This window comes from Nansenia antarctica (genome assembly GCF_963989245.1).
Source record: "Nansenia antarctica genome assembly, chromosome: 3".
NCBI classification, from domain to species: domain Eukaryota; kingdom Metazoa; phylum Chordata; class Actinopteri; order Argentiniformes; family Microstomatidae; genus Nansenia; species Nansenia antarctica.
The window spans coordinates 10,808,789-10,830,990 of record NC_137688.1 but is presented as its reverse complement, the minus strand read 5'-3'; the positions used below and the strand labels follow the sequence as shown (position 1 = coordinate 10,830,990).

General features: G+C 43.4%; 2 protein-coding genes across 4 annotated transcripts; one reads left to right on the top strand and one right to left on the bottom strand.

Annotated features, from left to right (window-relative positions):
• Nucleotides 1-900: 900 nt before the first annotated feature.
• Nucleotides 901-1,733, bottom strand: LOC308153701 (securin-like; the record flags this gene model as incomplete). The annotated part of the gene is made up of 5 exons (XM_080526894.1): nucleotides 901-906; nucleotides 1,072-1,139; nucleotides 1,228-1,309; nucleotides 1,387-1,529; nucleotides 1,646-1,733. 5 exons carry the CDS (start codon nucleotides 1,731-1,733, stop codon nucleotides 901-903), a joined length of 387 nt encoding a protein of 128 aa, XP_080383020.1.
• Nucleotides 1,734-4,518: 2,785 nt separating this feature from the next.
• Nucleotides 4,519-22,068, top strand: septin6 (septin 6; the record flags this gene model as incomplete). 3 transcript variants are annotated; one of them, XM_080525607.1, is made up of 11 exons in its annotated part: nucleotides 4,519-4,548; nucleotides 6,156-6,270; nucleotides 8,099-8,294; nucleotides 10,405-10,591; nucleotides 12,306-12,467; nucleotides 13,290-13,386; nucleotides 14,996-15,164; nucleotides 15,412-15,544; nucleotides 15,626-15,816; nucleotides 17,251-17,298; nucleotides 18,313-19,194. In XM_080525607.1, the coding sequence occupies 10 exons, from the start codon at nucleotides 4,519-4,521 to the stop codon at nucleotides 17,252-17,254; spliced, it is 1,284 nt and encodes a 427-aa protein (XP_080381733.1). In that variant the 3' UTR covers nucleotides 17,255-17,298; nucleotides 18,313-19,194. The 3 variants fall into 3 exon arrangements, with proteins under 3 accessions (XP_080381733.1, XP_080381732.1, XP_080381731.1); XM_080525606.1 differs by lacking the exons at nucleotides 17,251-17,298; nucleotides 18,313-19,194 and adding an exon at nucleotides 20,686-22,068; XM_080525605.1 differs by lacking the exon at nucleotides 17,251-17,298.
• Nucleotides 22,069-22,202: the final 134 nt, after the last annotated feature.

Genomic DNA, 22,202 nt, shown 5'->3' with positions numbered 1-22,202 from the left:
TAAAATGTTACAAAAGGTAACATAAGGTAGTCTAATTACAACAAGTCTGTCTTTGGTTGTGTCCATCAGCAATGAGACAACTCAAAATGAATGGAAAAGCCCGCGTGTAGCGCTGTGTTTCTGCTGGCCTATATTCACTTGTTTTATTATGTTGCTCTGTTTATTCGTGTGTGTGTGTATGTATGTGTCTTTGTGTGTGTGTGTGTGTGTGTATGTATGTATGTATGTGTCTATGTATGTATGTGTCTTTGTGTGTGAGAACTCATCTGGTACTACAGTATTCCTAAAGATCTGTCTGTCTTTCCGGGGGTCAGCCTCTACTAGCACCGCTGTTCATCCTTTTCTCCCCACTATACTATACAATACTATACTATGCTACGCTACGCTACACTACACTACACTGCACGGCACGGCACTATACTATGCTACGCTACGTAACACTGCACTGCACTGTACTATATTATACAATACCACACTACACTGTAAGTACTATATTATACTATACTATACTAGCCATTCTCTTGGCTAGCTGTTTTACTCCCTATTTACCTTTTGATGCACTGTGTAGATAGTCCATCGCAATAGTCCATCTCTGGAGGCATTTCGATCTCAACTCCATCAATCATTTGAAGGAAGTCATCCAGAAGTTCTGAAAGAAAAATAAATAAATTCAAGTTGACAATACACCAAAATCAACATTTGTAAATAAATAAATTCAAGTTGACAATACACCAAAATCAACATTTGTAAAATGTTACAAAAGGTAACATAAGGTAGTCTAATTACAACAAGTCTGTCTTTGGTTGTGTCCATCAGCAATGAGACAACTCAAAATGAATGGAAAAGCACAAAATACAACTAGGTTCACAAACAGATGGCAAGGAACTCAGAGACTACCTTTCAGGTCTGAAAGAGATTAGGTTTAGATTTACAAGTACAATGTCCCTTAAACAGCAAATTAATGGCTATACCTGAAGATTGCAGGCTCTTCAATGGGGACGGTGGCATCTCAAACACCGGTGGCATCTCAATCATGTGGAAATCCTCCCCTGGTAATGGTAGGCTTAGTACCATACCAAGTGCCATATGAAGATGGCTCAGACAAACCACATGCTCTGGAACACCATAGGCCTCAAACTCTGGAACCATAGCAACAAGTCAGTTCACAAGTTAATTCTCAGATTGAATAGACTTGGAGGATGAGGAGGAACACAGAAGTGGAATTACCTAGCGGGTCATAGGGGAAACACTTTTCAATGTCTGGGTATTCTTCCACTTTAGCCTCAGGGACGGCTTCAATTTTAGTTTCCTGGAAGGAAGATAGAAATGGGTTATGACAACACTAGACACAACTGACTAATGATTTTTGATTAGATTTTTAATGACCTGTGTCCCAAGAATGCTGTTCTTCTCTTGGCCTTTAACTGCAGTAGTTGAGGTGATCTTGTTGACAGACCCCAAAGCCTTGCGCCCCGACTGCAAAGGAGCATGAAACCTTTTCCCAGTCATTGGGGTCTTCAAGAGGTTTTCTGGAAGGATATTTCATTTGCAAACATGCACTAGTTAAGCAATTAAGTCATTGATGCACTGTGTAGACAACCATCAACACCGTGTGGAATCCATAAGTTAATGTAAACTGTTGTACCTGGAGCAGATTGCAGTCGCCCTCTCATCTTCAAGCTAGGTGTAAGTAGACTTGCATTCTCTCTGTCTGCAAAGGTTATGGAGTCCATATTTCCTGTAGTGAACATCAGAAACTCGCATTATATTAACTTTTTTTTTTGGTGTGCAGTAACTCTACCCAATAGCAATACATTGATTGTCTAGCCACAGATCCATCACTGACAGACAAACGCTAGCAGTTGCAGCCACAAAAGCTCACTACCGTTATTTACATATTATACAACAGTTAGTTCCGACCAAGTAATTTGATTGGACAAGAGGCATTCCATGAGTTACGATACAGCAGCACTGGGACTTTTAACTATGTATCACTCCGCCGCTCAGATGTTCTACTAATTAGACTACATTGTTTGTTTTCAGGTTACTAGGCAACAGTCCATTTGAAGTTCAAATCAAATAAAACTTTTTTTTATTTGTATAGCGCATTTCGTACAAGATGCAACTCAATGCGCTTTACACAATGAACATTTTCAGTCAATCAATCAATTCTGACAGAGCCGCGACCAAAAGTAAAAACCTGTACACTATGTCGCCAGGAAAATTCCCTTGTTCAGTTGCGGAGCTATTTTTTGTTTATTTTTATGATTAAATAAACAAACAAATCCTAATCTGTTGTCGCTTATTGCTGTTAACTAATACATCGCGCTGTAGAACTGTTGTATAAAAGCAATATCACACTCGAGGTCGTGCTGTACTGAATATCACGGCTGTGATTGTCGTGCTGATATCCAGTATAACACACTCCCTCTCGTGTGATATTGCTTAATGATCAATGCTCTCGAAAAGAGAAAGGTTGAAAATCAACAAGCCAGAGTTGGTAGTTGGCTGACTGGCTACCCAGCTAGCTACCCAGCAAGACGGCTGCTTACTAGTGTGGCAGAAGCTAACACGTTAGCTAGCAAACCCTGAAAAAGCTGGCTAGCCAGACTATCATGTCTTGGGTTAATGAAAGGGTAGTGTCAACGACTTTGGTAAACTACTATACTATACTACTATAATTAATTAATTATTATACTACTAGTTCGTATGATCTTACCGTTGCCCTCAAGCTGCGTATTCGGGGTGGGGTGGGGTGGGGTGGGGTGAGGTGAGGTGAGGTGAGGTGAGGTGAGGTGAGGTGAGGTGAAGTGTTTTGTTTTGTTTTGTTTTGTTTTGTTATGGTTACGTATGAGGCTCGCGGCTCCCTTTTAAACGGAGTACCCTGTCGTTCCATTGGTCAATGCTCAGCTCGTGGGGGCGTATCCTGTCATCCCATTGGTCATGCACAAAGTCAAGGTATTGGAGTGGCCATCACAAAACACTGACCTCAACCCTATAGAAAATGTGTGGGCAGAATTGAAAAAGCGTGTGCGAGCAAGGAGGCTTTACAAACCAGTGACACCAGTTTACAAACCAGTTACACCAGTGACACCAGGGACACCAGTGACACCAGGGACAGTTGACAGGTCTGTCAGGAGGAATGGGCCAAAATTCCACCAACTTATTGTGGGAAGCTTGTGGAAGGCTACCTGAAATGTTTGACCCAAGTAAAAAAAAAAAAAAGGCAATGCTACCAAATACTACCTAATTGTATGTAAACGTCTGGCCCACTGCTAATGTGATGAAAAAAAATAACAGCTGAAATTAATCATTCTCTCTACTATTATTCTGACATTTCACATTCTTAAAATAAAGTATTGATCTTAACTGACCTTAGGCAGGGAATGTTTACTAGGGTTAAATGTCAGGAATTGTGAAAAGTATTAAATGTATTTGGCTGAGGTGTATGTAAACTTCATGATGAGGTGTATGATATCTTCATCAAGGGGTCATTCATCTTCACTTGAATGTTCTCTCATCACATGATTTAGGCAACAGCCTATACTTTTTTCAGTTTGTTTATGATTGACGTACAAAAGAAGAGATTTGGTGAGGCTGCATTCTCATTTTATGCACCCAAATTGTGGAATGCACTGCCAGTTTACATTAGGGATGCAACCTCAGCTATTATGTTAAAGTCAAGACTAAAAACCCATCTTTTAAATATTGCCTTTAAATGACTAAATAATTAAATTATGATTAATGATTGGAGGAGCACATGGAGCTGCAACGTTTGCCGGAAAAGTGCTATATAAATAAAAAGTTATTATTATTATTATTATTATTATTATTATTATTATTATTATTATTGTTATAGCACATCTGTAAAAGGTATTTTTTCCCACTGATAGAACATATGTCATCCCTCCTTACCATTGCCTAATGCTTGGCCATTGGGTCATGGACATACATATTTAGATGACAATGTTATAAAAAATGATAATAATGTTATAGTTTACTGGCCCAGCCTACACCCGGAAGGATCCACTGAAGAAAAATAGGGGGGGGGGGCCAAATACTCGGGTGTGAGTAGAGTTATTCTTTTATCATAAACAAACGGAATATATGACGCAATCGTGTTTTATTTATAGTAAGAAAAAGCAAACATTTTGAACATTCAATATTTTGGGGGTCATTTGTGGGCTTAATTGTGAGAATAATCTGCGTACAAAGTGGTACATTCTCTGGTGTATGAAGCCATCGCCGCCCGCGAATTTGCGGAACCTAGGATGGTAGGGGAAGGTAGGGCAATACCGCTACTTGATTGGTTGGCGAAGCACTCGTGAAGAGGGGGCTCTTCATGAGTGCTTCACCAACCAATCAGGTAGCGGTATTGCCCTACCTTCCCTGCTTCGCCAACCAATCAGGTAGCGGTATTGCCCTGCCTTCCCCTACCATCCTAGGTTTCGCAAATTCGCCCCCCGCCCACTGTGTTGTATGAGCTTCCTGGCCCAGGGTCTTCATCCATAAAGAACCATGGCGGCCACTGAAATAGCCAGACAAGCGGTGAGTATCTACTAACTAGAATAAAGGATGCTTTTTCTGCTCTTTGAAGAGACTCTGATCTATCTGACTATGAAGTATATTTCTCAAACTTGAAACGATACGGAGAATGCTGCGCAAATAGCTTGAATAACCTGTCCGGAAAACAAAACCTCTCCCCATAACGTTTTATGATGTATCACATTACCGTTTTTTATTTTATTTTATTCCAATGTAATCTTAACGGTACCGTTTGTGAGGTTAAATAATGTCGCGAAAACCGCATAATCGATATGAAAGTAATTCTTATTGCCCGCGTGTACGCTTGTCTTTCTGCTGGCCTATATTAACTTGTTTTATATAATGTTGCTCCGTTTATTAGCTATAGATGGTAATATAATCACCTTTATGATCACACTATTGAGCATAAGTCTATACTGTTTTAAGTACATGTTTAAGTTCATTCTCCACGTTTCATTTGCAAGCATCGATCTCGGGTCGTGTGTTCGGTTCCGTTATATCGCCTTGTTTCTGTTCTGTCTGTCAGATCCCGTTAGTTTGTGTAGGGCGTTGTCTAACGATGTGCATGTGGTATAATTCGTTGATGAAATACATGTTATTGATAGATGATTTGAGCATAATAATGAGAATCAACCTGGTTTGTGAAATGTTAGAAAGTGAGCGTCAAAATGTTGAAACCGCTGATAATACTTAGCCCAGAGGAAGCTCTCTTCTAGGCCTGTCCTACAGACACTGTTTGCAATTCATTTCAGTTCAAAAGCTCAATGAAGGAATGAATGAATGTCAACCCAGCATTACATGGTAGCCAAGGTGCAAATGTGCTTTCAATCCCAAGTAGGTATTTGGAATGCTGCTGGGGAGTGTTTGTTGGGTCAAGAATGTCGTCTTCTCAATAGCCTTTCAGCTGTTTAAACCCAACACTAACTAACTAACTGACAACTGTTTTTCCCTGCAAACTATTTCCAATCTTTTAAGGTCTTTTACAGTCTGCCTCAAACCCACAACCTGAAGGAAATGTTTACTATATTTAGGCTATGCTATGCTATGGTCTGGTTTGCTATGGTTCAGTTGGTTCACTATTGACGGTTCTCATTTGCAATCAATGGTATGTCATCTAAATGCCCTCCTTTCCTTATACGTTTTTACCACCCTCTATAGTTCAGAATCATAGGATGTATGATGATGCTCACTTTCTCTCTCTCTCTCTCTCTCTCTCTCTCTCTCTCTCTCTCTCTCTCTCTCTCTCTCTCTCTCTCTCTCTCTCTCTCTCTCTCTCTCTCTCTCTCTCTCTCTCTCTCACACACACACACACATTGTGTATATTGTGGTTTCAAACTGTCTAGGCAGTCTGCAAAATTTCAGCATACAGGAAACAGGATCTTAATCAGTACAGCGCACCTGAGAAATGTGGTTCCAAAAGTATCTGAATACAATAAAAAATGCTGAAACACACAGTTGGCTAAAGAATATTGTTTCTGTTAAATACTTGTTCAACGATCAACTTCTGATCAACTTCCTGAAGTAATCCATTCCCTACTCATTTATTGCTGGTTAATAATTACACTTTTTTGCTCAAAGGTGTTAATCTCAAGTTGTTCTTTCTTCTTCAGGGAGAAGGTGCTCGCTCTGTCCCTCTCGCTGGTCATGTTGGCTTTGACAGCATGCCTGACCAGCTGGTCAACAAATCCGTCAACCTTGGCTTTTGCTTCAACATACTTTGCGTTGGTGAGTGTGTCATTTTTCGTTCTCAAAGCAAAACAGGACCAGTCCGCCTCAATGTATGTCAGCCTTTTCCACTAGATGCAACCAAATTAATTCTGTCGTTGACCCACTTAGATGATTTCCAACTGGCTAACCATGGTTACCGTAACTAACTCATACCCAGCTAGGAAGAAATCTGTAAAATTAACAAGTGCAATTCTTTTCTTGAATTCTGTAGTGATATGTTTTGTTTTCAACCATCAGGTTCAACATATTTTTTTTTTTAATCATCTGCCTCTAATTCTAATGTAAATGTTTGTAGAAAGTAAGAAAGAGAGGATTTATGAACCTCTCCCTTTTCCACACTGAGAGTTACTTGAAAGGTATCAGTTGCAATCAAACCTTTTAAAGGAAAAGCAGAAGCTTTTTACAGTGTACAAAACGTCTGGTGTGTGGATCAGAGAGAGCAAAACAGTTGTAAAATAGCACATGCATAGCTTGAAACCCAGAAATGTGATCGTGAGTCTTGTGGTTGTGGTCTAAACAAAACAGCAAGAACTGAGACGAGCAAAAATGTGCATGGCTCCATTAGGATCTCAAACGACTGACTGCCGTCGGTCATCATAAGACTCATTTGCTTTTTTAATGATTTGTGTGGCTGCATTCAAATCCCAACCTTGGATGTCAGTGCCCAGGCTCAGTATGGATGTCAGTGCCCAGGCTCAGTATGGGTGTCAGTGCCCAGGCTCAGTATGGGTGTCAGTGCCCAGGCTCAGTATGGATGTCAGTGCCCAGGCTCAGTATGGATGTCAGTGCCCAGGCTCAGTATGGATGTCAGTGCCCAGGCTCAGTATGGATGTCAGTGCCCAGGCTCAGTATGGATGTCAGTGCCCAGGCTCAGTATGGATGTCAGTGCCCAGGCTCAGTATGGATGTCAGTGCCCAGGCTCAGTGTGGGTCTGGAGCTCTGCCAGATGAGATTCTCCAGCCCAGCCATGAGGACCGAGGCCACGGAAATCTCTTGACAATGACCCGAGGTGGACTCAGACAGGAAATGGGAGTGGAGAAATTGGCTCCAAGCGGTCCTATTTCTCTCCCCACTCTTTAGTGTGTACTCTTACTGAAAGCCTATGTATTGTGAACACAGAGTATATCCTTGGCGTGCACTGTGTGTAGATGTTGGCCTAATGAGCAGAAATAGGTTTTTCTCACAGGGAGAGGAAGGGGACTGACTCACACAGCCGACAGCTTATACCAGCATGCGTTTGTCAGAATTCATCAGTGTCGAGCGTTATCAATGAGTCAGTCCAGTCAGTGCTGCCATTTCTATGATAGTTTACTCTGCTCTAGAAAATCAGCTGTAGAGGGCAGAGTCTTGTTGTCTTCCTGCGCAGCTGCAAGATATCACATTTGATCTATTCACTCCTAAAGAGGGACAGAGACTTATTACACATTCTTCCGGCTTATCTTTGGGGATTTTTATTAAGTAGCTCTTCTGGTACCAAAAGCGTCCGAGAAGCCAGAGGGAGGGGCTCTCACGGCTAAATTTATGAGGAAGTGACAAATGGGAACCGTCCATATAATTAACATTCTGGTGGCATAGAGAGATCTGCAGCAGCTCTTCCTGTAAGTCTAGAGACTAAAACCTCAGTAGTTTCGGCATGAATTTCTATATGCTGCACATGTGGAATGTGGATCGCACATTCATTTCCAACTGTCACAGTTAAAACTTTTCTAAATGAAAACAGAAAAAGAGGAATTGAGAAGACCAAGAACTTATATATGATATATTGTTTTCAGAGTATTATTGCAGTCATAGAATACTGAACAGTGTGTTTGTGTGTGTTTCACAGGGGAGACGGGCCTAGGGAAGTCCACACTCATGGACACCTTGTTCAACACCAAGTTTGAAGGCGAGCCCACCCTGCACAACCAGCCTGGGGTACAGATCAAGTCCAACACCTACGAGCTCCAGGAGAGCAACGTGCGCCTCAAACTGACAGTGGTCAACACTGTAGGTTTTGGAGACCAAATCAACAAAGAGGACAGGTAAGGTCCTGCTACATGTGGAAGTGGTGTTATGGTTGCATAATCTGGAGGCGGCTGTGGCGCAGGAGGTAGAGCCGGTGTCTAATGATTGCAAGGTCGCAGATTGGTGGTTCGAGCCCTGGCTGGCCACATGTCGCGGAGTCCTTGGACAAGACACTGAACCCCAAATTGCGCCCAATGAGCAGGCCGGCGTCTTGCATGGTAGCTTGCCGCCATTGGTGTGTGAATGGGTGAATTGTAAAGCGCTTTGGAATAAGACCCTATATAAGTCAGTCCATTTGCCATTCATAATCTAAACATTTGTGAAGCCAAATCTCTTATATCCAAGTATGCCTTTTAATTTAGATTAAGTAGAGGGATCATTCAAGAATGAATGAATGAATGAATGAATGGACTTTATTGTCATTGCTACAGTACAGGTACCAAACAACGAAATTTAGGAGGGGTGGCTCCCCTGGTGTTAGGAAAGGAAAAAAAAAAAAACTTTTAGAAAAAGAATAAAATCACAAGAAGGTAAGGAGCTGGTTTACATAAATAAAGGCTATGTACACAATCCACTGTACTATACTGCACAGATAGTCAACTAGGGTTGTCATATTGCACAAAAGTATTTTTTCACGTTATTTAAAGTGTCACAGTTTGCAGGCTTGAAATGTACATGTTTGTGCCTCAGCACTAGCTGCCATACAATCCGTCCAGACTGTCCTGGGCCCAGAATTTAGGCCTTTGCTGTGTTCAGGGCCTTGACGGAAATAGTGGGCATATGTGAGATGCTTGCTCTAAATGGTGGTTACCTATGCCTGCCAGTAAAACTGATGCACCCTAATTGTCTCTCTCACATGCCTATTGAAAGTAGTGAATCGTTTACGTATTTGTTGTCAGATAATAGGAAGGGTTGGCTGGTAGATGAAGCCCTACAGACTCCTGGTCCTGTCTATCAGTCTCGTTTTCATTGCATTCCCATCTCTTGGTGGGAAAGGAGGATTCTGCCTGTCACTCTTCCCCCTGATGGAAACGTTTAAGAGAACATGGGATCTCTTCGCCCCCCCCCCCCCCCCTGCCTCCCCATCCTCTCTCTTCTCTGTCATCTGACCCCCTAGTAGTCCTACTCCTCGTGAGACAGGATGATGTCATGTGAGTGAGTGCCAGCTCCAACCTCAGTCCCAGGCTTTTGAGGCCCGAGGGGAGGGCTGTGCTAGTTACAGAAACCCTCTTGTAGGTCACTGCTCCAGGTTCACACTTCACATCAGTATCAAATTTTAGGGTCTGGATGATCTAAGGAGCCAGATGACAAAGACAATCCCCAGCTGTGAAGCAGGAGCCTGCGGTGGGGTTGGGGGGGGGTGGGGGACCTGTGTTTAATCAGTGATCCAGATCTTCCTACGGTGGTGCAGTGCAGCTTTCCTTCTTGGGGGCGGTATTCCTTTGATGCTCCTTCTGCTCCTTGGTCTGTGTGTTCCCAAACCTCTCTATCCGCTTGTTAAGTCGTGACGTGTTTCCGGGTCCAACGTTGGCTGAGGCGCTGTCTTCGAAATGCCGAAATAATAATAATAATAAATTATATTTATATAGCGCTTTTCTGAGGCTCAAATACCCTGACAATATGGAGAAGACGGGAAAGTGCTGTGTCCCTTGTTGTATGAATAGATCAGAGTCTAAAAAACGGTTAAACTGTCATTCTACCGCTGTAGTTCACAGGTACTCTGGTGCGGGGAATTTCTGGTTTGGACTCGGAAATGGCTAAACGTCACTTTTGACGTCAGACTTAACAAGCGGATTCCCAGTTCTGCCTGATGACTCTGTGCTAATAAGCGACAGTATTAAGGCTTCAACAGATTCCTTGTACTCACTCACTGAGCCACCCTCCCACCCTTCCCAGACTACCAAGGATTAAAGAACAAACTGGCTTTAATCACTAATTAAGGAGATATCTTCCACACTAAGATCTATGTTGGTTCAACAGCCAGCCTGTCTCAAAAAATGGGTTAAAAATAGTCTAATTTAATCTCTCATCTCACACCACTATACCATACATCGGAAATCCAAACTGTTTCCTTGTTACAGGTTTACATCCTGTGTAACAACACTTTTATGTCTTCCTCCTCTACAGCTACAAGTCCATTGTGGAGTTTATCGATGCCCAGTTCGAGTCGTATCTGCAGGAGGAGCTGAAAATCAAGCGCACGCTACACAGCTACCACGACACACGCATCCACGCCTGCCTATACTTCATATCCCCCACCGGACACTCCCTCAAGTCCCTGGACCTGGTCACCATGAAGAAACTGGACAGCAAGGTGAGCTGCAACGCCGGTTGATTATCACGCTAGCCATTCAATGAGCTTTCTGGTGATTTGAAGAATTATTAACAGTATTGCTAATATGATTACAGCCTCAGTTAGAGATGAACGGCTCGTCGACAGGACTTCATAAAGTGACTGTCGCACGCGATGTCAGCTTACTGTTGGTGTCAGGCAGCGTCGCTAGCTTAATGCTATACGTTATGATTTTGTTGTGGGTCAGGGAAGTCTTCCGCGCCATTTGCCTGGATACAGATGGGTTTCTGTGCTGGTGTTGGCGTCGGAGTAGGTCAGCCGTGAAACGCCGTCGTCTCGGTGACAGTGAGCTCGCTTGCTTGCTTGCTTTCGGAAGGCCTCCCCAGAAGGCCTTATTTGCATAGAGTTCCTGGCTTGTGAACAAAGGGCCTCCTTAACTGTTTGCCAGAGCAGCTGTATCCACCAGCAGCCTCTCACTCTCACGGCAGTGTGATCCAGAGCTCAACTTCTCCTGTGTATACATTCACACGGCCCCTAGCAAGCATCTGCCTCTTCCTCACTCGGGGTAATAAGGCCCCTACAGGGGATCCAGGGGCCCATGTTAGTAGGTGGCGGGGGAGGAAGGCCAGAGTGAAACAATGCCTGTTGCATGGAAGTGCAGGTCTGCTGATGGGCCAGGAGTGGTGGGTGGATGTTTGACAAAGACCCCCCCCCACCCCCCACCTCCGTGCCTCTTCAGTACAGTGATTGAGTTTAGCCCTACTCACGCTTCACTGAAGCGGATATTCAGACATACCCCCTCCTCCCTCTCTCTCTCTCCCTCTCTCTCTCTCTCTCTCTCTTTCTTTCTATCTCTCCATGTTGTTTGCACCAAACATGGTGGGCTGGAGCTCTCTGCTCATCTACACCATGTTTGGAGAGCTACTGTTTAGGACATGGAGAATGTGTTGGAGGTCCACTCTACCCTGTCTGATAGTGGCAAACCCTCTTTTTGCTCTGTGCCGACTATTTTTATCTTTGTGCTTGAAACTGTGTTCGAAGCTCTGAATAATGTCCTAACTGCCCTGAATCGCAAACATCCCTGCAGCTAGAGAGCGAGAGGAGTCAACGTTACTGTGAGATATAAAAAGACAAGCACCGTTTTTAGCTTTCATACCCAGATGATGCTTCTCCTTTAAGCCAAGGCATCGAGAGAAGCATAAGACGCAGAAATGAGGGCAGATCTCAGGGTTTATTTATATCCTGTCTTGGCCAGATGTTTCCCAGCTGTGTTAGGAGGCGGAGCTAGCTAACTGTGATGTAATGGCCTGGCTGGGGAGGAGACGCTCACATGACTAGACCCTGCGGTGCTACCCGCCAGCTGAGGCCTCCTCCAATCAGAACATCTGAGCTGTGCTCCACATGCTGTCAAATCTGCAGCTTGAGGTCAATGTTGTTTAGTGTTGTTGCCTTCCTGTGTTTATGCTGTACCTAATGCGAATGGGGCTGTGGAATGAATGAGGTTTTGGGTTGAACTGATCTGCCTGGCATTTTTTTCATGTTTTTTGGCGTGTGATTTGAGAGCCAAATGTGAATTCGTTGCATATCTTGAAAAGAGGAGAAAGAGAGGCTGTTAGCATTTTTCATGAGCCTCAAAAACTGTTCCTCCTTTAGATATACCTGCAGGCATTATTCGTCCACCTACCTTGTCATTGTGTCACCACGTCATAAAGATCCTCCCATCTTGAAATGGCAGGTTAACATCATCCCCATCATCGCCAAGTCGGACGCCATCTCCAAGAGTGAACTGACCAAGTTCAAGATCAAGATCACCAGCGAGCTGGTCAGCAACGGAGTCCAAATCTACCAGTTCCCCACTGATGACGAGACGGTGGCAGAGATCAACTCCACAATGAATGTAAGAACATTACACCTCTGATTCAGATAACAGTGAAGTAAAGGTCATTACAGGCTTATTACTAAGAACTGAGTATGATTGACAGACTATAACTGCTGTTATTGCTGTACATGCACGACCTAGGCGGGACGTACACCATCTGTGTCCACTCCTGCTCTCAGGAAGCTACTCCAAACACAGGGAGGGGAGCGTTCAGTAACAGTACAATCATCTAGCTCTCGCTGCAGGAAGCCGTCGGTGTGGGAATGGGCCCGTGGCCACTGACAGCTACGAGCTAAAGCTAAATGAGCTGTCCGTGAGGTGTGTCACATCAAGCTGTCCGTGAGGTGTGCCCAGCGGACTGCATTAGTCAATTACCTCCCGGCTCACTGTGCCTCTACTACAGTGGTGAAAGGTCATAACCCCCTACTTTCACTGCGGTGAAAGCCTCTAGCCTTATCACGACAGCAGTCACTGTGTTTACGGATGTTAATTGGCCTTTCCCCTGTTATGTGTTTAACGTTACATTCACGAGTTAGCCTGCGCCTGCTTGCCTAGAGAAATGTACCGATTTAAACCCCAAGAGAGCAAACATGAAATGGTTTAGTTATATAATAGACTGATAGTGGTGTAGTATGATGATTGCAGGAAGAGTGGGTGTTCTATGGGAAGCCTATGTGTATCTGTGTGTGTTTGAGTGTGTTGCGTATCTGTGTGTGTTTGAGTGTGTTGCATATCTGTGTGTGTGATGTATGACAGAGAGAGAGAGAGAGAGAGGGTAGAGGGTAGAGAGAGGACCCAGGTGTGGGTCGTTCGCTGATGGTTCTCACGTCTGCTCTACAGGCCCATTTGCCGTTCGCCGTGGTGGGAAGCACTGAGGAAGTGAAGATCGGGAACAAGATGGTGAAGGCACGGCAGTACCCCTGGGGGACGGTGCAGGGTAAGAGGCACTGCCGGGCGGTCACGTCCAACACAGGAAACGGTTAGGGAGCACCTCCCTTCTCGGCCCACGGATGGTTTCCCTCCCACTCCTGCTCCTCTCTGACTCAAACCACTCCACTCGTAGCGTAGAGAGGGAATCCATGGCCGCTTATGTAACATCGTTGAATGTTCCATCTATTCCTCACTGCGCTCCCACTCGTCCATAGATGGTATCAGTTACTACAGCAGCTGTCAGAGGAGACGTACACAAGTGTACGGTATGTTACACACAACATATGGAAAAGCAGAATCCATGTCACAAATGAGGATTCGATTGATTTATTGATTTATCTCAAACAAATCAATACAAAACAGGACTGCACTGAATGTGTTGAATCGATCTAAATCATGTAATATGGCCGCACTGTTAGTGACCATGATTAAATACAAACTGTAGGGCCACACCGGATACCTCTAGCTCAGCAGTACGTGTGCGTTAATTTCGGCACCCATATTCACGGGTTAGAGCAGCCACACAGCCCGCTCGAGCCGCGTGTCTCACGCTGTGTGGCAGCTCTAACCCACTAACACGGGCGCCGAAATGAAACGCGCTCGCGCGCTAGTAGAATATAGTATAAACGCGCTCGCGCGCTGCTGAGCTAGAGGTATCCGGTGTGGCCCAGGCTTTGAGTGCCAATACTACAGTCTACGACTGTGTCTCCAATGACATCAGAGCGATACGGTAGCGATTCCCCTTCACTGCATCAGCCGTTCTCTATTTCACACCCGGTGAGCTTGTGTGTGGATGTGTGTGTGTGTGTGTAGTAGGGGATGTGTAGTGTGGGGGTTGCACACAAACGAGGACTGTTCCTGCACAGCACATGGCACATAAATACAATAGTGCAGGCCCGGGGCCGTCTCTGACATTGTGCTCCGTGGTCTATCTGTTCACTCTTGACTGATTTAGAATCCCAACCGAAATGAACCGCCACAGGACATTCAACGGATGCCGCGTCCCCCGTTGCGTTTCTTTGCCGCTCGTTTCTTCACGGGTCTATGAGTCGCCGTGTATTGTGCGATACGCATGTTCGCTCGGGAAACCTTTTATCTGCGTTTTTTTAAACCGGGAAGTGATTGTGTGAGTGCGTGTGTCGTTCTGTTTCTGTCACCGTGGTACTCGTCCCTTTACATCCTGACAGACTCAGGGCCGTCAGCCGTCGACCGCTCACTGTCACCACCACCGCCGGTGTTGAATTGAACACTGCTTCAGTAGGAGCTCTGTGTGACACGTGTCACTTGTTACATTTACATTTTTGGCATTTAGCAGACGCCTTATTCCAAAGCGACTTACAATCAATACATTTGACTAGGAAAGTGAATCATCAATCCACCAGTCGTAGCCCGAAAAGTAATCAAGTTCTGGCCAGCGACCATTGGCAGTCATCGTGAAATAATTATATATTTTGTTTTTTGTAGACACTGGAAAAACTGGGGGTAGGGGAAACAGTATAGGGGGGGGGGAGAGAAACAACATAGGGGGATAAGCAGGTGTCTCTGGAGACACAGTGCAGGGGGGCAGTAGATATCTCATGGGGGTAGTAGATGACTTGTGATGTTGTCGTTGGCAGTGGAGAACGAGAACCACTGTGACTTCGTGAAGCTGAGGGAGATGCTGATCCGGGTGAACATGGAGGACCTGAGGGAGCAGACGCACACGCGCCACTACGAGCTCTACCGCCGGTGCAAGCTGGAGGAGATGGGCTTTAAGGACACCGACCCCGACTGCAAACCCTTCAGGTGAGGCCCGCTGGTCCTCCTCCGCCGCATTTCCCTGACTTGGCGCTTCTTACGCCCTCCTCGCTTCCCGTTCCTTCGTAACGACAGTACTTCCTTGTTGCTTTCCCTGCCTCCCTACCGTCGCTACGCTCCCTTCGGTCATCATGTCAGGTGTTTCTTGTGTGTTGACGTCATGTGTGGTTGTCCTCTCTGTGTGTGTGTGTGTGTGTGTGTGTGTGTGTGTGTGTGTGTGTGTGTGGACCGCCAGTCTGCAGGAGACGTACGAGGCCAAGAGGAACGAGTTCATGGGGGAGCTGCAGAAGAAGGAGGAGGAGATGAGGCAAATGTTTGTCCAGAGAGTCAAGGAGAAGGAGGCTGAGCTGAAGGAGGCAGAGAAAGAGGTGTGTGCGCGTGTGTGCGCGTGTGTGTGTGTGTTACGGCTTCCGAGTCGGGTTAACATTGGTTTCCTCCTTCCCCCACAGCTGCATGAGAAATTCGACCGCCTGAAGAAACTCCACCAGGACGAGAAGAAGAAACTGGAGGACAAGAAGAAATCCTTGGACGACGAGCTCAACGGGTTCAAGCAGAAAAAGACTGCAGCAGAACTTCTGCAGTCCCAAGCCCTCCAGGCAGGGGGCTCCACCACACTCAAGAGGGACAAGGAGAGGAAAAAGTAAGTATAGCTCCTCAATCACCTCCTCTCCTCTCAGGTTATAGGTGTTGAGCTAACTGAGGATTCACCAGGTGTACTGAAGGGGAGCAGTCTGGATGCCCCTAATCTAATCTAGGAGGAGCAAAGACCAACTGCATCAACTGTCTAAAAGGTTTTACTAGCCATGCCAAATATATAGAACATATCCTGTGTATTACTGCCCCTCTGCCTACATGTTTATAATGGGATGTACGTATGTCAATATGTGAATGTGATGTTTATAATACAGTGTATGTTATGTGTGTACCCACTTTGATTGGTGCACGGCACTGTACTGTACTTACGATAATGAAGCCTGGCACACACCCAAACAACAACAGCAACATCAACAACAACAACAACCTCCTCCTTAATGAAGCTTTCAGTTGCCTTGTCGATGCATTCCAGGAACTCTTGAGCACAGTTTTGATTGGTTCCAGTATGTCACTGAGTGGTTCTTCTCTAATGGATTAGGCCTACCAATAATCAACAGTAGCTGACTTGGATTTGAATGCAGTGGAGGAGGAAAAAAAATGGCTCGCTAAGGCTTTGCAGACTCTCTCTCTAGTCTTTATGACTGTGGAGTAGAGAAGTGACGTATCTCCCCAAAAGATAAACGTGAATATTTACAATAATAGATAGCGGTCACCTCAATAAGAATACTATGATTTTAGATTATATCATTTCCAGGACTGTTGTTTTCAATGCAATCCTGTTTAATCTAGAATTGTGTGACAGTTACAGTATATTGACTCACACCAGTGCCACTGCTGATGTATGGCCCTTTGTTCAGGCTAAGGTCAGTGTCCGGGGGCCCAGTGTGAGGCTGGCTAAGTCCAGTCTGGAGTATGTGTTTCAGTAGGGCTGTGTTGACAGTGGTTTTGTTGTTGGTCTCATCATGTTGGTAATCACTCCTGGTTGTGTATTCAAGCTGATGTGACCCCTGTCACCTGCCCGTTAGAAAGGAAGAAGACACTTGCACTGAAAAGGTTCCCATGCTTTCTATTTTTTGGGGGTTGTAAATTATTTGCTTCACAGTGCTGTCATTTTCTGTCTCCCATCTCTGAACTTTCACTGGAGTTTCCACTTAGCCAGCTGTTTCCTTCTCCCAGGGTTCTTTCTCCACACGTCCTTCTTTTCATGTCTGTGGGTTACTGATCGAAACAGAATGAACCGGCCAATTCCTTTAGTAGCCAAACGTACGTCCCAGATGTAATGTCTTATTTCCTCATCACATTTTTTAAAAAGAGGCTGAAGACAGATGAGGCCAATAGTGAGTGCTGTTTCCTTCAGTAACCTAAAGACACGAGCATGGCATGTTTGATCCATGGTGTAGATGAGACATGACATGAAGCATGTGTACGTGTCGCCTGTGAGTGCATGTGTCACCTATGTTGCATCCGTACTGTTTTCCAGTTAACTCCTCCCCCACTTGCTGCATGCTGCATGAGACACCTTGTCCTGGTAAGGCTTCCTCACTGAAATATTCCTCTCATACCAAATGACATCAGTTAAAAGTAAAAATTATTCAGACGTTAATCACAATTATTATTTTTTTAAGATGAAAAGGGCAGTGAGGCTCTATAATAACTCTATAAATAGAATATTAATCACAGCGCTTGTAAGAAATGTCGTCTACCCACGGCAAACATACACAAATGTTCACACTATTTAAACTGATGAACTGATATCAATCAGTCTTTATATCGCTAGTCTGGGCAAATCAATTACATCATCTCTTCAATGATTTTAGAGTTCATGTAGAACATTTACAGTATTTATGTATTATTAATGTTGGCTCCGCCCACACCGCGGCATAGCTAAAGGTGACATCACTGCCACAGCAGTAGATCATGTCCTGTGGTTGGCAGCGCCCGTGCCAGCCTCTAAACCACCAAGTTGATTAGCCCCCGTCTGATGGGCTGCCCTATCTGCCCACGGCATCCACAACAATCTGCTTTTGTGGTCCGCCCCTGCCCTTCAATGGCCTGCCCAGCCACCATACAAAGGGCCATTCAGAGTCATGCTGAGACGGCAGGGTCACACTAGTGCACCGTTTAGCCTTAGGACCTGTCCTTGTTTATGGGTACGCAATGGGTTTGATCTCCCAGACATTTGACACCCTCGTATGCATCTGTCTATACATCTGTCTCCTCGGTCAGCTCAGCTCCGGGACTTTAGTTAAACTTGATGAAAACAGGCCTGCTCTCTGTATACATATGCCCCCCCCCCCCCCTTGAAGTCTTAGTTATTAAGCTTAGGAAAGTTATTTAAAATTCAACAGACAAAATACATAAAATCTCTTAACTTCAACACTCTCAAAGTGCTACTTCCCATAATGCCTTAAATGCATGTTCCTTTGGACATGCGATTTTACAACTAACATGAATGTTACTGTGTCATTTGTGTAAACAGTGTATGTCTAGTGTTGATGTTAACCCGTAGAAAGCAATAATGGTCCTTCTCTCTCGTTTCCAGTTCAGGATTCCTGTAGAAAAGTGCTCCCTCAGACCAGCTGTGAATGAGAATGAGTTTTCACCCCATCCTCCCTGCAGTGCCATGCTGTTCTCTGTGCCCTCCCCCCTCCCCCATTCCAACCCCACACATGCCCCTGCTTTGTGGAAGAACCCAGCCATTACTGTGAATGGAATCCTTGAATTGAACGCATCCTTTTTTTTTTGCTAGAGATGCTTGTTTTTGTAAAAAAAAAAAAAAAAAAGCCATTATTCAGCTTTTTTATGGAAAGTATCGTAATATCGTATGATTGTCTTTTATTGTTTTTGTTTAGCTGTTCCGCATGACTGAGTGTGCTTTAATATTAACACCAACATGCGTGACTTCTGTTGTGATGAGCAGGAGTTAGCGGAGGCTAAAGTGAAACACAATCAGCTGTGGTCTGTGCTGCTAGTAGAGCTGGGCTGCATGTCCCAGTGCATGTTTCAGACCACCATTTTCCTCACCCCAAAAGTCACTCCAGTATAAGTGCAACTATAAAGGTGTGTACTGTAGGCTATATTGTGATAAAACAGAGTTGGTGGTAGTATTCATTATTCAACAGCTGATGTTGTTTCCTTTTAGCCTGGTGCATGTGCAAATATTAATGCTCCCTTGTCATCTCCTGCCATCTCCTGTTGTTACCATATATGCTATCTGCATACTTGTGTTAGCTTTCACATTCACACAAATGTGACTTTTGTATTTTTTTTCAGTGCAATTGTGACTTTTATTTTTTTCCTACTTAGAAAATCACATTTTAAGCCATTTAACCAAATAACGTGTAGGGATCCGTATTGCACTTGTATCAGTATTAAACAAAAAAAGAAATAACTTTATCTCCAAAGGAAATAAAGGGCGAATTTCACCAAACATTTAAACTGTGGCCACAATTATTGTGTATGAACAATATAACAAAGTACACTGTGCTAAAACAGCTCTCAACAGGGAATAGTTAATAGAATATTAAGTGAATGGGTATATGGGAGCTGATGATGCCTATTGTTGAAAATGGCTGTTTTTTCTGTATTTAGATGGTTATTTCTCACTCTTATAAAAGGGCATTGTGATATATCATCTCATATCTTATTATTTCATTGCTACCGTTATCCTCTTCTGTCAAACAAACAGGATGCGTACAATACACTCCTTAGGTCTATTTTTAGCATCTTTTTGAGTCCACTTCTTTCATATCTGTGCCTTGAGGGCATTTTGTGAATCTTCCCACTCACTTAAAGCATGTACTGTATGCCTGTCTTCGCTGAATACAGGAGGGGAGTTTGAATCAAATGTCAAAGGTAGTTGCATTTTGTTTTTGTCAACACATACTGAAATGAGTAGCTCACACGAAGCCATGGTATTTTGTGTAAGCTTACAGATTCTCTCAGCAGGGTGTAGGTATGGTTTACATCTTTTCACCGCCGCTTCTCAGGTTGCTCTTTGTCTTTGTCAAATGTCTTTGGGGGAACGCCTGTCCTGAGCACTACCATGGGTTGTCAGGGTGTACCTGGGTGTGTGTCATGCCCTCTTCTAGTTCCCCTGCTCACTGCTCTGTGTGTATTTACTTTCCTTTGCAGTAATCCCTGGCTCTGCACTGAGTAGGTCTTCCACCCTCAAGCTTTGCTAAGGGACCAGGCTTTGTGGGTATCCAGTACCTCAATGCTGAGGAGAGACAATGTGGACCCCACCCTTCTGGGTTTATAAAAAAAAAAAATCATCTGCTCTGCGTAACATGTTTTAACAAAGGAATATCTTATCTGTACTTCACTTCCACTGCTCTAACTACACACGCTTTCTCTATGACTAAATCTTGTCTTTTGCTTATTGCTATGCTTGTTTGTCATGTCGTGTTCTTGCTGGGCTGTTTTTGATGACTAATATGACCATTGCTCTTCACTTTTGAAGGGATAGGGATTTCCAGACTATGTTGATCCCTATGCACTTGTCTTAACAGAGAACATCATATCTGCTGTTTGCAGTTATCAATATGACTTGCCCTGAAAAAAGGGGAAATCTAATCTATTTAATTTGTAATCTGTAATTAATCTATTTATTCAATGTTTTGAATCAGTGTGTATGCTCAATTCAGTTCTAGAAGAATTACTAGATTTTCAAATGTTAACCTGATCTAATCAAGTATTTTACAACACGACCAGTGCATTGGTACAATAATGCTGTGTAATTTAAAGTAGCATCGACAATTACCTTTATACTACTGTAGGAAAGGCCAAATAGTTACTGCCCTCCCCCGCCACTTTCTCCAAATTCTTAGAAATCCTATGTGTTTATTGGTCTCTGTTGCTCTGTTGGCTGCCTGGGCATCTCTTGTAACCTGCATTTGTCTCTTCCTCTCTCTAGCTTCTTTTAATCTGTCTTGGCCACCTGTCTGAAGAGGGGATTGCAGCTTCAACAAGAACTAAGCACCTATTTCCTCTTCCTGTCTTTCTCACTGCATAAACTTTTTAAAAAAAAATACAACTTCCATCTCATCTGCTTTGTTGAACATGGCCTTATGTGGGCTTCACATGGTATTTTTGAACCGTAAGTTTATGTTTTGCCACCTAATCAAGGCACACTTCGGCAAATGGCAGTCCTTCACTCTGATAATTGCAGCTCTATCTGGGTGGATATGAACAAAGCTGTAATCAGTTGTGTTAAGAGAAAGGCAGCAAATCAACACTATTTGTTAAATCAAGGCTCTGGATCCATTTATATTTTGCACAAACTGTCAGGATTTTATTGGCTGTTGATTGCAATAAAGGCTGTGTTATAACATTCAATCATATATTAAGCTATCATTAATTGCTAAGTCAATTTTGATGAATGCTCTTTCTGATTGGCAGTCAGTCATACATACAAATAAATAAAAAATCATCCTTCACATGCTCCTCCTCATTCAAAAGGAGCGTTTTCTCTGAATTCAAATAGTGCAACCCAACCTCTAGAACACTGATACAACCCAAAGATTCATGGTTATGGTCATTGATAGAGCTAAGTGTGACATCTCACCTTATATTAATTGAGTGACTGTTAAGAGATGAAAACTGGAAATTCTGTCAATAGTTCACAATTTAGGACTAGCATAGGACTATTTTCATCACAATAAAAAGATACAGTATGCTTTCTGTTAATCACAGTAATTTCACTACTTAAAAGAGCCAAAGCCATATTCATGTTTAGTACTTATTTAGTAAAAAAAAAAAAAAAAGAAGAAAAAAAAAAGTTTAATATTTAAATACCATGTAGGTCACATGTAATTCCCCTTACACATTGTGCTTTAACTATCACCAGCCTTTTCTGTATTTTGCATGTCTTATATGCTTTTTTATTTTTTATTATTTCATCATTTCAGTGATCTTGACTTTGCTCCCTTCATTGTTTTCTCCCTTAACAGTTCAGTTTTACACTCTTTCACATTTAATGCTCTGTTTCTTTGGACCAGTTCTATCTTGTGTATTCTGATTATGTGTAGTTTTGCTCCCTCCATAAAGTCCAACTTCCATATTGCCAAATATTACAGTGAGATGGAGTTGAATACCAGATACAGATACAGTACTCATGCATTTGTATAATTTATAAGGATATATTTTGTGTATTGAAGTGGAGACCTGTTTATGAAATATGATCTTTGGACGTGACTCTTCTCTGTGTAAAGTAAAATCTTGGTGTAAGAAATTGCCATACATTTTTCTAGTGTCTGCCATAATCACCTCTCTCCTATGACCGTTCCACACCACAAACAACTTAAAATGAAATATCGGAATGTAGTTTGATTCCATTGATGTACATTTTCAATAAAATTATAAAAGAAAACCTGTGTATTTTGTTTTAATGTGTATTTGTGTACTACTATGCTCTGTAGTCCCATAATACAC